The sequence below is a fragment of the Budorcas taxicolor genome, chromosome 4 (genome assembly GCF_023091745.1).
Source record: "Budorcas taxicolor isolate Tak-1 chromosome 4, Takin1.1, whole genome shotgun sequence".
NCBI classification, from domain to species: domain Eukaryota; kingdom Metazoa; phylum Chordata; class Mammalia; order Artiodactyla; family Bovidae; genus Budorcas; species Budorcas taxicolor.
The window spans coordinates 119,833,502-119,850,606 of NC_068913.1; the positions used below are offsets into that span (position 1 = coordinate 119,833,502).

The 17,105-nt window shown below is 41.4% G+C and overlaps 1 protein-coding gene across 1 annotated transcript in view; it reads right to left on the reverse strand.

Moving 5' to 3' along the window:
* LMBR1 (limb development membrane protein 1) overlaps positions 1 to 17,105 on the reverse strand; it is a 130,123-nt gene that overhangs the window by 29,651 nt on the left and 83,367 nt on the right. The window contains exons 10-15 of the mRNA XM_052638366.1: positions 7,840 to 7,920; positions 5,543 to 5,619; positions 4,824 to 4,901; positions 1,741 to 1,814; positions 1,452 to 1,542; positions 231 to 297 (exon numbers count right to left, since the gene is read on the reverse strand). Coding sequence (XP_052494326.1) covers positions 231 to 297; positions 1,452 to 1,542; positions 1,741 to 1,814; positions 4,824 to 4,901; positions 5,543 to 5,619; positions 7,840 to 7,920 — 468 coding nt within the window. The remainder of the gene's footprint in view (positions 1 to 230; positions 298 to 1,451; positions 1,543 to 1,740; positions 1,815 to 4,823; positions 4,902 to 5,542; positions 5,620 to 7,839; positions 7,921 to 17,105) is intronic.

Genomic DNA, 17,105 nt, shown 5'->3' on the forward strand with positions numbered 1-17,105 from the left:
ATATTTCCAAGCATTTGAAAAAAATCAATGGTCTTTATTTGATAAAAGTGCTTGTTTTGGTACAGCCCTATATACAAATAAATTATAGAAGCAAAGGTATAAAATAACGTGGGAGAAAATAATATATTTCAAAGAGTGATCTTTTGGGAAAAGTTTAGAAGTCTAGAAAGTTTAGAAAAGACACTTGAAAAGGTACAGACTTTACGTGAAAAGTTCTCATTTAAACTTACCCAGTGTTCTTGACATCACAGGCAGCGCAGAGCTCAAAACCAAGATTGACACACAATTCCCAATGATCTGTTATGAGAAATCAGGAAGAATATTGGGCAACTACACAGTACACGCTTAAGTAAAATCCACTCACATACTGGCAAGTTACTGTGCATTCTAGTTACCTATGCTGCTTCGCTAACTTCTTAATGATACTATTCAATACAGAAAATAAAGAGAACCAGAAAGTTTTTCTACAAGCATTTAAAGTTCTATTGGTAAGTTCTAGAAGGTATTTACAGTACCTGACACAAACAGAAAACTGCATTTTACATTACTGACAGAGGTTGCTGATTTCAAAGATTCACCTTTAAAGCCAAGACTACTGCTCAAGATATATAGTATCTACTTCTAATGTAAACTAAGATTTAAAGCCAAAAAACTAAAAATCTAAAGCACCTAAATTCTAGCAATTCTATTTCAATATATCCTATGCTTATTCTTTCATATAAATAAAAGATGCCAAAAGCACAGATTAGTACTTATGTTTAATTATGCTAAATATCTCAAGAAGCTATAACATTTTAAATAGACAGATAAAGATATGTAAAAATAACATCTCCCCTTTAGAATATGCTGAAAATAAGGAAAATCTGATAAAAGAAGCCAGCCGCTCCTGTGATTCTTCATTGTCAGCCTGTGGGAATATTTTACAAATGCAGTCTCTATATAAGATAACAGCCTTTGTTACTCAGAAGCCAATGACATATTGTAGAAAGTCAAATTAGCCTCAGACTACACAATGTTTCTGAACAGAACTCTTCCGTCTTGCTTTAATTATTCAAATTTGAAATACTTTGTCTCTACTACTTGTAGCAACTAAGTTCTTCAGATTTCAAACAAGCTCCCTGAAGTACAGTCAGCGCAATCAAAGTTACTCATTAGCAATACGTTTTCTTTGCAGGAAAAAAGGGTCCTTTCAGGAGCCTTCTATAGCTGGTTAACAAGCTCTGCGGTTCTCTGCATTTACAAGTGAATGGACACCATCCAAATTAAACAGAGCACATCCTTTTCCCACTCATTCAGCATTTTGAAAATCTTCCAGTGTGTGTTTACGCAACTTACAAACAAATACCTAGAACGGCAAATGAACCATTCAGGGCGATCACTAAATAAAACAGTCCGTTTGTCTTGGAAGGCAAAAGAGGGGCACAGCCACCTCAGACTTAAAAGTGCCTTACCTTTGTCATAGTCGTGTCACCCTTCTTGGGGATAAAATTTCCAAAAAATCGGAGGCTGTAGAAGCCGACGACAGAGGACACCATAAGATAGCTGTGAGAATCAAGGAAAAAACTCTCCAAAGAACGTTTCCTCGAGTTCTCAACAGGCCCACAGGAAAACAAAACAGAGTGCCACCTGGAGTGCTTGAGGAAGACTTAACTTGCTTTTCTTCCAGGGAAGTGTCTTAGTGAATTACCACTGTCCCAGAAACCTTGTTAACAGACAGAACTTCAGGTAAAGAAAGGATACAAAATCAAAATGATTTCAAGCGCAGCTCCCACAAAACCAAAAGCAGAAAGAGAAGCATTTCCTATTCCAGGCCCCTGGAGGGGGGAAAAAACACTTTTCAGAATTCAGTGACACTATTACATTTGGTTTCCCTAAAACTGCTGTTTCATAAATATAGGACAGTTGAAATTAGAAATGTTTAATACCCTGGGGTACCATCTAGACTTTCAAAGGAGAATAAAACACGGCATGAGGCTGACTTCACCAACAAAACCAGCCACATGTTAACACTTAACAAGCTCAAACATTTGTTTCATCTCAAATATAATTTAAGTCGCTTATCAAAATGACATGATTACATGTGTGTGCGTGCGTGTGTGTCCAACTCTTTGCGACCCCATGGAATTTCCTAGATGAGGATCTAGACTCTCCTCCAGGGGATCCTGCTGAACCAGGGATTCAACCCGCTCTCCTGAGTCTCCTGCATTGGCAGGTAGATTCTTTATCTGCGTTTGTTGTTAAATCCTAAATACTCTTGGGAAAAAAATCTTTAAATATAATAGTACAATAAGAATAGAACATGTAATTGTCTGAACCCTGAGGCAACATATAAAAAGTATACAATTAAAAGTTCGTCCGGAGTAAGCTAAGCAACGGGAGACAGTGAACGCACGCATCCTGTTACTGTTCCTGAAAGTTTCATCTCCCTAAGGAATTCAGGGATTTAATTAACACCGATTTTTCAAATGCCATGCTGCACATTGCTTCCTAAACATTATATCTATTCCCAAAATCCACCTTTATCTGGAACTTAACAAAACAAGCAAGAAAAGCAGTATTTATTAAAAGGCCAGAAAGGCAAAAAAAATCATTTCCTACTAAAGCAGGGACAATTTTTTCCTAAGCTTACTAATTAAAGAAACTCTCTGAATATGAACTACTATTCTGGTATCAGCTTCAATGACATGTAACAGATATACGAGGATAATTAGGAATATAAAGTCAGCCTAATGAAAAAAAAAACAATAAATAACACTATACATATTATTTATACAACCTAATTTAGGCATACAGAAGTGAGAATACTCACTGAAAATTCATACATAAATAAGGTAAGGGACAAAGAATTTGTCAACTTCTGTCAATCTTTTGAAGAAAAATAAATAATGCTAATAGAAGTCTTATTAACTCGGATGGAAAACACCTTGGAAACATTCTCTGTCTCAAGAGAAGGCCTATAGGCAGGATTAAGATGCTCTGATTTTATTACACAATCATAAACAGAGCCTACCATGTGTATGTCCCTGTCTACCATGCACGAAGGGAATGGTACAAAAGTATGTCGTGGGGCTCGGCCCTTACCCAGTGTGCACTACACGAAACTGGGTTAGAAAGAAGCCGGAGGTCAACACGGTAGAGGACTCCCTGCTCAATCACTGGACCTGTGTCTAAACAGTGACGAGGACAAGGCTGTGGGTGGGAGAGGGCTGCCCCCTGTTGCCGTCGGTTGGTGGATCAGGAACCTGGAGCAAGCTGGGAGGCTCCAGCAGTGAGAGGTGACCAGGCGCTGAAGGGGCTGGGGGCAGGGAGCTAAACTGAAAATACTGCCAAAGAATTCACTTCTCGGACTGAAGGAAAGGAATTAAGATAAATGTTGGCTTTCTCCTAGGAGACAAAAAGTGGGTCATGTGGTGCAGAGAGAGTGGCGTGTAGGGAAGCAAAGTCTGCTACCCCAAAAGGCATCTCTCTGGCAAGGGTCACTTCAGGCTGATTGTTTTTAAGAAACAGAAGACAGCCGGCCTTCCACTTTAGCCTGCTTCCGCTTCACCCCTTAACTGCCTGAAAGAGTGTGGACAGAGGCCCTGGTCCACGACGAGCACCATCGCCAGGCCCTCCAGGGTCAGGGCTGAGTGTGGTCCCAGGAACCTGGCAGGACCTGGAGACCAAAGTCTGTTCTGGGTCCAGTTGTTTACCAAACGGCTGCTTCTCCATCTCCAGGAGAACTGCCTTCATTCCCCCCGAAGTCCCAAGCCCCTACCCTCTTCCTCTCTAAGATGGAATAGAAGCCTCAGTTGCCCAACTTGTCCTGGGGTCTCATTATTCTTACAGCGCTCCCTTATACACATAATTGAATAGTTTTCTTCTGTTAATCTGTCTCATTTCAATTTAATTCTTAGACCAGACAGAAGATCCTAGAAAGGGTTAAGGAAATTTTTTTCCCCCCAAAGAATGAAAAGTCTGGAAAAGTTTTGAAGTCATTTCTATAGGGAAATGGCAAAGGTGCTAACTTCAAAAAAGATAATAAAATGTCAAAATGTAAAGGCTACTTTAAGTATCCAAAGGTTTATAAAGACACCTAGAAAAAGAAAGGCTTATATGAGTATTTAGTGGGAACTACTTTCCATATGGAAAATATATATAAATAGACTAACTTCTGGAATTTAATAAAATCATTAATTTTTTAAAAAGAAAGAATTAAGTCAATCTGTGAAAAGATCTACATATGACTCCCTCCAGCAACTGAACATTTTGATTCAAGTTCACACAATGTCTAACTTCTGAAGCATGAGTCCTTACAACCATATTTGAATCTTCTGCAAACTCAATGAATCCATCTAATAAACTCTTTCAGTTCAGTTCAGTCGCTCAGTCGTGTCCGACTCTCTGCGACCCCATGGACTGCAGCACGCAAGGCATCCCTGTCCATCACCAACTCCCAGCGCTTACTCAAACTCTTGTCCATAGACTCGATGATGCCATCCAATCATCTCAATATAAACTCTTTATATTTCACTATTTCACAGAATATACATTTTCATAAAGGATCATAAATATGAATTTTGGTAAAACAAAGATAAACTCTAATAAAAAGTATAAAAGGAAACTCTGATACTTGACACAAGGCCCAGACAATCTAAAATAAGAAATTAGAAACAAAAGACATAGTTTATAAACACTGTTTATGAAAGCTCTTGCATAAAGCAGTTCATACAGCTTGAAGTGCATATATACATGAAGGCGGGTGCTTTCATCCACCTGTTTGGAACACTCAGGCCACACATGGACACTTCATCAAAAGAAAGACAGTAAGTGCTTTACTTTACCCTTGTTCCCTTTGGCATTGCTGTTTCATCGACCAACAGGCAAAGAATATTACAAGCCACCAAGAGGACAGAAATGGACTACAACAGAAAAAGTAAGCCATCAGTTCTGAATCTCAAAGACATTTTGCCAATATACATATCTTAAAATCTCAGTAACCAACCAAATGTATGCTTCAAAATAGAGGAAAAGCAGTAGAGACCAAAATTCTACATATAAACCTGAAATAATGAGACCATAAAAATTTCAGAATAAATTCTCAAAAATTCTGCAAAGTACTGTAATCTCAAAGCTTAAGACAAAAGCTAGTAACACAGGTCCATTTATTAACCAATTTCACCAACTAGAAAGCCCCAACTGCACATACTTAACAGATGGTTAAAGTGTTATCAGAACGAATGTAGTAATCTTCACGCCCTATCACAGAGCTTGAGCCGGGCATCAGCAACACCAGGTCTCTTCCTAATTTTCAATTGAAACAAAAGAATGAACTTCCTGCTTTTATGAGGAACAGATAATCTTGAGAACTTTTTAAAAATTCCCCTTAATTTTAATTCTTGCTCTATTGAGTTTTTACCAAAAAAAAAAGCATACATGGATTTTAAGCCTGTTGACAGAAAATCAGTTGACCTGAAAACATTTAGCTAGGGGAATTGCCATACACAAATGCTAAAGTAAATAGAAAATAATTTGCTTTATTTAACAGCAAATGAACCCTTACTGTCTCAATGAGGAGAAGAACCATAACCGCAGGATACACCAAGTTTCTCTCCCATGCTGAAGCCTTTTTGCGCCTCTCTATTCGAAGGAAAAACAAAATAGAATGAGCGTTTCAGCAATTTCTAAAAACTCTCTCCAGATTTTCATTTTCATTCCCTACTGCTACAACCAGTATGTATTATTTTTACACAAATATTTTCCTAAAGCCATAAATTGTTTTGAATTTTCTTCCACAAACTACTTTTAAAACCAGTTTGCTACATTAAATACAGCTCAGTCCTATGATGCTCAAATCTTAACACTGCTAAGTGAAGTGAAAGTTGCTCAGTCGTGTCTGACTCTTTACAGCTCCACGGACTGTAGCCCGCCAGGCTCCTCTGCCCATGGAATTCTCCAGGCCAGAACATTGGAGTGGGTTACTGTTCCCTTCTCTAGAGGGATCTTCCCAACCCAGGGATCGAGCCCAGGTCTCCCGCACGGCGGGCAGATTCTTTACTGTCTGAACCACCAGGGAATGCTGCAAGACATTTCAATTATTAATGAAATATATTGTGGATATACAGCTTACTCCTGAAAATACAGTTATCTCTGTATTTTTTTTAATTTACATATTTACATACTGATAGTCTGACATACTGGCAGAGATCTGGAGTACCAGGTAACATGGGTAAGAATCCCCTCTAATCTCACACCTAAAGATAAACACTCCCGGTTTCCTAAAGGCTGGAAGCAAAACTCTAGTGACTAAGTCTACCTTGTATCACCCCAGTCCTTATGCCACAACTGGAAAAGCTGGATCACATTTAATTTTTTAAAAAGCAGTGTGTGTGAAGAGATCAGAGAGCTGCCAAGATGACGGAAGCTGAAGGCCATTCTCTGCCAGGTGAGCTGACGGGGGCCTCAGTGCGCACCATGCCCCCTCGCACAGCGCTTTCCAAACAGACCCACAAAGCTCGGGGAATAACACAGACGCTGAGGGCAAAGCTTCCAGCATGTTCAACAGAGCCAGCGAGACACAGGAGGGCTGGGAGCTACCAAGGCGGCCAGAACTTGAGAGGCTGTGCTCACAGGGAAAGGAAGGGGCAAACGCCCTCAGCTACTTTCCCCTTCAAGGCGTCAGCGGCTCAGAGGCTGAGAAGAGGAACCGAAGGCGGCAGCAGGAGGCAGAGAAGCCGAGCACCGCCGCTGTCAGGCTTACACTGCATGAAGAAGACGCGGCCAGAGTCGACAACAGGACAAGCAGGCTTTCAGCTGGACCAAGGACAAGCTGTACCCAAGGAGGAAGGACAGATCGGAAACAGACAGGCCCTCACGAAGACCAAAACCCAGTCTCAAATGACTTTAAGCCCAGACAGACTAGACTGACCTGTCCATACTCTAACTGCCCCTACTCTAACTCTAACCAGAAGTGAGAGTAAATCCTCTCGATAAGAACAAAGCATCACGCAGAGTCTACAGCTTTAGATGAGAAGTGCTACCAGGAGGTAGGACAGAGAAGAAGGCAACAGAAGCAGACTTTCAGCAGGTCCTGACACCGGACACAGAAGGAAACAACTTTACAGCAGCTGTTCATGACTGATATGCTCAGTATAAGCGACAAAATGGAAAACGCCACAATTTGAATCAAGAAAAATAACCAAATGGAAATTCTAGACCTGGAAAACACTGTAACTGAAGTTCAGGGTTCAACAGATAGTTCTGACAACAGTTGTAACATGGCTGAAAAGAGTGAAATGGAAGACAGATCAGTAGAAAATATCAGACCAAAGCACATAAACTAAAAAGGAGAGAAAACGAAAAATGCAGAGCGGAAAGGTCCAGCACGTTGCAGCTGCGGTCTGGGGATATAAAGGACAGGGACAGCTGCAGTACCTGCGGAGACAATGACCAGCAACTGCCCAAGCGGACGGAAGGCCTCAAGCCACACACTCCGAAATGCCCCAGATCTCAAGAAGGATACATACGAAGGGGAAAAGGCACTCAAAGATAGGAGTAGCAGAAGATTGCTTACCAGAAATAGTACAAGTGAGAGATAGTGGAGTGATGTATCTGAGCAGCAGCATCTATGAAAACTCATTTTGTGCACACACAAAACAGCGACTAACAAAGTGAGTAAGTCCATGCTCATCCTTCCTCCAAACTAAAAGACATTCTTTATTAATGGTTTTCGGCAGACTGAAAGCTTGTAACACAGAGATTTCATAACTTTTAAAAGTATTACAGACTACAGTAAAGTCTTTAATAAGAAACAAAGTCCAATACATAAGTCGAGGAAAAAAGGAAAAAAATGTACAATACCTAATTTTTTCTTCAGAATCTTTACATTTTCAAGTTCTTGTTCCAACTCTGTTCTATTATATTCCACTGATGAAGAGAGTCCTATGAAAGCAAGCACATTTTAGAAGTGGAACGGCAGCGCCCAGAACAGGCAGCCTTCATATTTAATGAAAATACAAAAAACACATTGCCAGTCCTGATTACTGATAATGAAAACAAAGGCTGCTGTGATTCACAGAAACATAGCTCCCCTTCTGTACCCCGAAAAACTTCCAAGTGCTTGCTGATTAAACACTACATGACTCCTAGAATATGTCTTCTCTGGTAAAACTCTTATTTGATCTATTAATTTTCTAATTAATTACAAAAGTATCACGTGCTTGTAATAAAGAGTGAAAGAAGATCAAAATTGCCTCCTCATCATCCCACCTCCCAAACGGGACAATTTGCCAGCAGCTTGGGTGAGGCTTTCTCCATCTGCAAGTACATACTCACAGATACGTATTTCATCATATTCACAGTCTTCACTATATATTTTATAAGAATAGGGAAAATCAGACATTATTTCACCACCTGCTTTCCTAGTTAATGGTATGTCCATGCTGACAAACAGGCCCAACTTAACAGCTGAATAAATATTTGAGTATGGACATACGTCAATTTTATCCAGAATTATTCTGTTTATGAATATTCAGGTTTTCCTCATCTTTTTTGCCACTATGAACATTCTACTAGGCACACACAGCACATTCTGGTTTTATTATTTCTGTAGGACAGATTCCCAAAATTTAGACTGCGGAGTCAAACAATATGAGCATTTACAGTTTTAAAAGATATTTAAAGGTTACTTCCCCCTCATATGTTGTGATTATAGTAAATTATCATAAAGATTTATATTTCTAACAACACTTCATCATAACACGTCTGACATCAGATGATCTGGCCCAACTGTAGGCTAACATAAGTGTGATAAGCACAGTGCTCTGAGCACCCATTTTAGGGAGGCCAGGCTAAACTGTGTTTGGTGGGTTCGGGATTTTCAGCTTATGATGGGTTCATCAGGAGGTAGCCCATCGTAAGTCAAGAAGATCTGTGCTCTCCAGTCTTCCCAGCAGTGGATACTGTGACTCCTGAAGTTTCGCCAGGATGAAGGGTAAATGACGTTTCCCCAGGGTGCCTTTGACGTGCATGCCCTATTCGTATTTTCTGCTGCTTCTCCAACGCTTTGTACAGCTCCGTGCGTGCATGCTCAGTCGTGTCTGACTCTTTGCAGCCTTATGGACTGCAGTCCGCCAGGCTCCTCTGTCTATGGGATTTTCCCTGCAAGAATACTGGAGTAGGTTGCCATTTCCTTCTCCAGGGGATCTTCCCAATCCAGGGATTGCAGCCACATCTCCTGCGTTGGCAGGTAGATTCTTTATCACTGAAACACTTGGGAAACTCATTTCTATTTTATTTACTGAATTCTGAAATGAGCAAACTAACAACCCCCCGCTACACCTGTACTTTGGTTGATTAGCTTTTTCTCAATTTTTAAGATTTTTTTTCATTATGTATTTGCTAAGATTTTGGGGCTCCTATAAAACTGCAGCATGTCCCTCACAAATCCCACCTTTTATCATTACATCATGATCCCCACTGTCTTTAATGCTTTTCTTTATATTCATCTCCACCTTTCGGACATCATATTGATAATTTTGATTAGCTCAATATTCAATGTGTACATTATTACAATACAAATTTTATCCACTGCTTACCCATGTGATATACTACCATTAGCTTTCTTTTCTTCCAAAACTTTCTTTTTTACTCCCAGAATTAATCTTTTTTTCCATTTGGTTAGCTTTTTATGCACTTACCACTAATTAAAAGCTAAACTTTCCTCCCAAATGTCTTTATTTCCTCCAGCAGCTTGCAAAGAAAGATGAATGGGAGGTAATTTTTTTGAAACTATCCAAGTCAATATTAAAATTTGGTGAAACATAAATTAGTTTTTCATTTAAAAAACATAAATGAGGATGACAAGGCGTATGACTTACAGAGACTGAGACTCTCATCTTCTGTAGTCGTCAAGCAATAGTTAATGCAGGAAAACCAAGAAATCGCAAGGGAGCCTTTTCCTTTAGTGTTTACAGATTTATTATTATTTATTGCTAAGTTGCTTCAGTCGTGTCTGACTCTGTGCGATCCCATAGACGGCAGCGCACCAGGCTCCCCCGTCCCTGGGATTCTCCAGGCAAGACCACTGGAGTGGGTTGCCATTTCCTCCTCCAGTGCATGAAAGTGAAAAGTGAAAGTGAAGTTGCTCAGTCATGTCCGACTCTTGGCAACCCCATGGACTGCAGCCTACCAGGCTCCTCCGTCCATGGGATTTTCCAGGCAAGAGTACTGGAGTGGGGTGCCATTGCCTTCTCCATTATTATTTATTAGCCAGGTCAAAACTACTTATCCATCAGGACTGTGATGCCATTGCTCCACCATCTGCCAGCTCCCAGTGATAGCTCTGAGCGGTGTGAAGCTCTTTTTCCTGCTGGGCCTGAGTGTGAACTGCTTCTTATTTCCCCCAGAGAACAGGTGGGCCCTTGTCCAGGTGTCGGGAGTCACTCTTGTGCCCCAGGCTGGGCCCTGGGTGAGCACTTTCAATCCCTGAGTTCCTGTCCTTTAGGACTGGGACATCTGCTTGATTTTGTCATCTCCTCCATCTCATTTTCTCTGCTCTCCCCACTTTGGAATTCCTATTAGTTGGATGTTAGATGTCCTGAACTGGTTCTCTGATATTCCAACTCCACCTTATTTCTGCCCATTTTGACCTGTCTTTTTCATCTTCCAATCCTTTAGACATATCACCATTTCTCACTTTCAAGGAGCGCTTTCTTTCACCAGCTGCTCCATTTTTGCGGCATCCTGGCCTTTCTCGTGGACGCAGCCCCAGTCTCTCACAGAGCACTGACGACAGGTCTGCTTGTCTGCGTTCTCATCCTGTGCGTGCTCTGTTCTCCCTCAGCACCCTTTACTGTGTGTTTGTCTTGGTTCCTGCTTTCCTGGGAGAAGTCTTCCTCTTAAGTCTGGTGAGTCGGAGTTGTCGGTTCATACTTAGGAAGGAAGCATTAAAATGATAATTTGATTTGAAACTCTGCAATTGCGACAAGACTTCCTGGTAGGTGCTCCAGCGGGTTCTTCATGGGCACCCAACTGCTAGGAGCCTGGGAGGCTCTCCTGGACAGACGGAGTCCCCAGAGAAGACTCCTCTGATCTCCTTCTCAGGGTTTTAGAGCTCAGCTGTCCCAGCGAAGAGAGCCGGGCACCCAGGCATTTAGTCTGTAAGAACTCATCCATCCACCACTCCCTCGACCCATGCCCAGGCCACAGGTTTCCCTTCTCCGGAAAATAACTCCCTCTACTGCTGGGGTGGGGGGAGGCAGTGCTCTGAGACCCTGGATAGAGGGGAGAGATGGGGGATCAAACTCTTTCATGAGCAGGCTTCTCAGCCAGTCCTCCTTGTCTTAATTCGTCCCATTCAGCCCCATTTTGGCAGGTGTCTGCTGCTGCCACTTTGGGGACTTTCAGGGGTTGGGGTATTAATCAAGGACAGATGGTGTAGGATTCAGCTTCCTGGGGTCTGCTGAATTAGTCACTTCTAAAATTCTCTCAGGTCTACTAAATTTCAAAACATTTGTGCGGCCTTCTCTGCTCAAGTTCTCCTTCTTTTAGGTCTGTGTTTGTCTGAAAACTCACCTCAAAAATAAGGAGACAGTTTCATGTAACTGGAAGTTTGCACACAGAGCGGGCTGCAAGGCAGGTGTTCTAGCAGCGTATCAGTGACCCCCAGGCCCTGAGCCCCGCTGCCCACAAGCTGGCTGGTGACCGAGTGATGCCCTCCCCCCTTTCACGTGATTTCACGATTCCTGTTTATTTTAGCTTCCTTATCATTTCTTCTTTCTCCAGCAAGTGGGGTTTCTGTTTATTCTTTTCCCTCATGTTAATTTGACACTTCAGTGGTTACTTTCTCGTTCTGAGCACACAGACAAGACTTATATTTGTTTCAACATAAAACCCCACAGGAAACCTTGCTAGGTGACTGATCCCCCACCAAGGTGAGATTTCGCAACGCTCTCTAGACACCATTCTCTCACTGCTTTCCACCCACCCCTCCTAAACCATGGTTTGTGCTGAGGTGGTTTTAAAAATACTTAGTTTAAGATTATTACTACATTCTTCCATTGGTATGGAGCTACCATATCCTTAATGACTAGAATAGTACCTAGTCACTACATATACTACTCTAAAATGAATAAATAAATGAATGCCTTTTCTGTCCTAATAGGTACATGACATCTTTAGAAATGCATAAATTTTTAATTGCTATATTCCCTGCACCCTTAAGACTCCAGAGTACTCAATAATCCTTAACAGGTGATACATGGGAAGTTTAATTCTTTTCTCTCTCTCCTTTGTAAGTGACTCTTCTATGTGAAAGCCAGTAAACCTTTTTTTTATTATCATTATCATTATTCTTAGAATTCACGAATCTAACAGGATAACTGGATCTTTTCAATTTCTTGCTATAATCTTACCTAGGACTCTGCGACCTTTTTGATGTACACTCAACGCTTTCCTCAGCTCATTGACTATTTCTCTATTATTTATGTGCTTTTTTCCTAGCTGTTTTTTCCTCCCTCTGGATGTTACTTAGACGAGCTCTATCAGCTCTGTAGTCCACGTCTATTATTTCATTACTCATTTCCTCCTCTCTGCACTTTCCTTTCTCTCACTGGATTCTACCAGATGACTGATTCCGTTTTCAGAAGGACTGTATCATTTTTCCACTGCCGCTGTAACAGACGACCATAAACTCAGTGACTTGAAGCAGCACAGACGTCTTGCCCTCACTTCCGGAGGCGGGGCAGAACCGCGCCCTCTGCAGACTCCAGGGAGAACCGGCTGCTGGAGACGGCCGGCTCTCCTGGGCTCGGGGGCCTTTCCTCGGGCCAGTCCACCCTCTGCTTCTGCGCCACGGCCCCTTCTGTGGCCGCCTGGCTCCTCGCTCACTCCTCACGCTGCTGTGATGACACGGTGCCTGCCCACCGGACCATCCAGGGTAATCGTAACCCCTCCCTGAAGCAGTGCGCAGGCCCTGTCCCCCTGTAAGGAGACGTGCGCACAGGCTCCGGAGCGGAGGACCTGGACGCTTCCGTGAGACCCTGTTCTGTCTATCACAAGGACTACCTCATCTCTCGTCTACTAAATTTTAAAACTTGTCCCCGCATTCTAGGCAGTCTTTTTTTCTGCTCTAGTGATATCTCTTTGATAACCTGTACCGCTCTGGGGGGGCTGAGTACGAATTCTCCTTAGTCTCTCCCAACAGCTGACTCCAATCAGAAGCACGGTCTCTAGATGCTCACCTTGGCCCTCACGCTCAGCCCTGAGCAAACACCACGTCCAGGTCTGCTGTCCTTGCTCCCTCACCCGTCTCCGGGCAAACCGGCCCTCAACCAGTGATGGACATTTGCAGGGCCAGTAACTGCAGTTCTTGGGGACTAGGGATGAACCGGCCAGAAATACCGACTCGGGAGGAGGAAGACTCAGTGCTCTGGCATCTCTCAGGGTACAAACAGCACTCCTTTCTTAAAGGGAGAGACTCAAGAGAGGGTTCAGGCCAACGACACAAGGCAGCGCGGCACGCTAAGCCCTCCTGTGGAACCAGAAAGCTCCCGTCTTACCTGGGTTTCTAGGAAAGGGAAGGGCCGTCCCACTGCACCTCCGTTCTCACCACTGCCCATCGCTAAACAGACAGAAACCCAATCCTCTCCCCCTTTCAGAACCCGAGGTCTTGAAAGCGCTAAAATGGTATACACTATTTCCAGAACTCATGAGTTTTTTTTGCTTCCCAATATACAGCTGATTAGAGAACGGGGATAAAGATAGAGAGGTATTCAGGTAGTGTGCCCCCAAACTACGACACTGCTACTGCAAATCCAGAGCTTCTGGCAACCAAAGCAGAAGACAGAGGCTTAAGTCACAGAATCAATGGACACTCTGTACACCAAAGAGATCTGCAGTAAGACGGCACAGCTTTATAAGGTTTTCAAGTAGCTTTGAATTTAATAGTCTCAGAGGTAAGAACATTTTGCTTTTCATCCCATTTCTTTATAAATTATACGGTATGCATCTGTAGCTAATGCTCATTTAACTTCTACACCTAATAAATTACAAATACAATCCCAAACTATGTTTCATCCCCTATGCTTGTAAAGAAAAGCATAATTCCAGTAACCAGTTCACTGCTAGAAATAATAATCTGATGACTATCCAGAATTTTGAAATGGAATCAAAGTAGATAGTATTCCTGCTGTTAATGTAAAATTAAAAGACATAAATGCCTACTTTGTGGGTGTGATATCTAAAAAGCTCAGTACAGATGTCCAAGCCAATCAAAGTTTTCAAAGGAAAATAACTAAAGTGATGTTTCTGTAACACTTTTTATTTTTTTTGATGGCACAATGCTAGGCACACAATAGGTAGTTTAATAAACACTGAGTGACCTGCACACTAAAACCAAGATTACATTCTTATTGTCCTTAAAAGAAATTATCATTTTACTAAATGACTAGATTTTCATCTGGAATAACAATTTTCAAAGACATCACCACCTTTTACTGTATATCTCATTACCTACATGAGAAAAGTAAGCTTATTTGGGCAGAATATTCCAGTATAAAAGGAAATGATGGCTCTCGTAAGGAATCATGACACACCGCAAACAAGTACTGGAATGTTCTACAAATTTAAATTATACCAACAAAATCATCAAAATATCCTAAAGAACTATATTATCATTACTTTATTTCAGAATGAATCTAAAATGTTCAATGTCAGCATTGTCTAGTCAATAAGTCAGATTGGTAGACCAAACCTGTTTGGACTAGTCATGAAAAATAAAAAGGGATTCTCCAAGAAAACCACAAAGCAGCTCATTTAAGGTCAATTTAACGGTATTATTCTGTTTTCCTTCCAGCCTCAACATAAGACTTCACTACCTCAAAGGGAATCGTAAGAGTATCTATTTGCACTCCCCCTAGGTGATTGGCAGTTCACCACCAATTAGTTCAAAATTACACTGTTACTAGCATGCAATAAAAACAACACCTTTCATCTTTCTTACACAGGTAAGAATACCTTCAGAGCCAATAACTTTGATCAAATGAGTATTTTTGATCCTGCCCCACCCGTCTCTTTGGATTCAGGAAAACTAATAGCTGAAGGCAACTTTTCCCAGCTTTATTCTTAAGCTGAAAAACTAGTGTGGCATTGAAAATATTTTCCTCCCAAGATAACAGAATTTCCCAAAGTCCAGCATTTCAACAATTAGGCTGTCTTCACACCTTTTCTTAATATGTAAGACAGCCTTAACGGCCACGTATTCATATATTAAAGGGCAGACACTATTTACTGTACAATATATAATGCTGCATTTCTAATAACCACTATAAATCTCCAAATGATTATGTAAATAACTCAAAGAATATGAAGCAACAGAACAGTCTCCCTAAACAAATCAGTGCCCTAAACAACCCAGGGCCCTAAACTTAGTCTCTAATGATTACTACTTGAAAACAGATGCCTCTAGTATATACTGCTTCATTTACCTTTCAAAGTTAGTGTACAGACAAAAGAAAGCTCGTTATAAAATCTATTATCTAAGCAATTCTTTAGATTTTTGATTAGTACTTTGAACTGACCAAAATGATCTCTGTCACCAAGAATGTGAGGTCACTCAAATACTTTTCATTATTCCTAGTCACTTAGACAAACGAGTTTGTTGTTAAAACCCAAGACTCCTAATAATTCATAGAATGAACAGTCTCCATCCCCTAAGCAAACACCAATTACTATACACCATAAAGCCACTGGTGATTAGACAGACCCCACAAAGCTTTTGAAAACTGAAGCCTGGACATGCAATCTCTAAAACATCTACCTGGGCATGAACAAACACTGTTACCATCTACAGAGGAGACAGACCAGTCATACACTCAAAAATTCTACTTCCATTTCTATTCCATTCGCAATGCTAACATTTGTTAAAAGTTTGTTTACTTCTGACATATGCACAAAAATATGGCTAGTTACTGAACCAAGTAATATGAGATTTTTTTTTATATCCAACACAATTTTGAAAATGCAAAATACTTTCATTATAAAATGATCACAGGCAATATGCAGACTATTAAACAACTTTAGGAACATTATATGAAACTGTGTACAATGAAAGGTTTGGCCCTTTTTTTTCCTACTTTAGCTACAAGGCAGTGGTGTACCTCAAGCCAGATGAGGTGTTAAGATTACTTTACACGTTACTCTTGGGAACACCATCATAACCTGGGTGTGGTTACACAAGCAGCTCACATGCCTTAAACTCATCTCCTGCTAACAAATCTAGACCGCCTACACAGAGCAGCCTCTCTCAGTCTCAGAGAACACACTTGACCCCTGAATTCTGCCAAAGTACTCTCCACCTCCTGGAGCCGCATCTCTTCAGTCACCTCGTTTCATCCCTTCTTCATCTCACTATTTGGGCCATATGTTATTGTCATGGAAGTGATTCTATGGCCCAAGAAGCTGAATAAATTGTAACAAGATGTCTCCTACAGTTTCAGACCCTCGGACCCAAATGTCGGTGTCTTACTAAAAGAAACCGTTTAATTAGTATTACCAGTAGAATTAATATTCTTTTCTGTTAGTTCATAAAGTCAAGATATTACTAAATCCTTTCTTCTGTCACAGTATTGCCCCCAAAGGGGTCATTCAGTGTCAACAATCTTTGCTATGCATGTTCTTGATGAAAGTCAGTATCTGATCAACTTCAGACTGTCTACGACTCCCAGAGTCTGGTAATCTGAGTTACTCTTATATCAGTGGTATAACCAACACAATAACCATTGCTAGACTATAAAGAATGCTGAGGGCAAGTCAAGATGAAAATAGCGCTGAGGACCTGAGATGAAGCCCAGCGTGTCCTTACACCGCGGAGGGTGGCATGTGAGAGGCATTCCCCAGCCAACCACGCTTCCCGTGACGACGGGAGAGCCTCTGACAGGATGCCGCCACTCTGAGCAAGCACAGACTGCCTGGTAAACTTGGCTGAGGGATAAACAACAAGATTCTAGGACTACAGGTTACTGAGTTCCACAAAAAATGAGGACGTGTGGGAGTTTTTTTCAATCTTTTACTTTTCATAATACAAAAATACAGCAAAAATGAAATCAGTACATCTTCTGTGCTCTTGA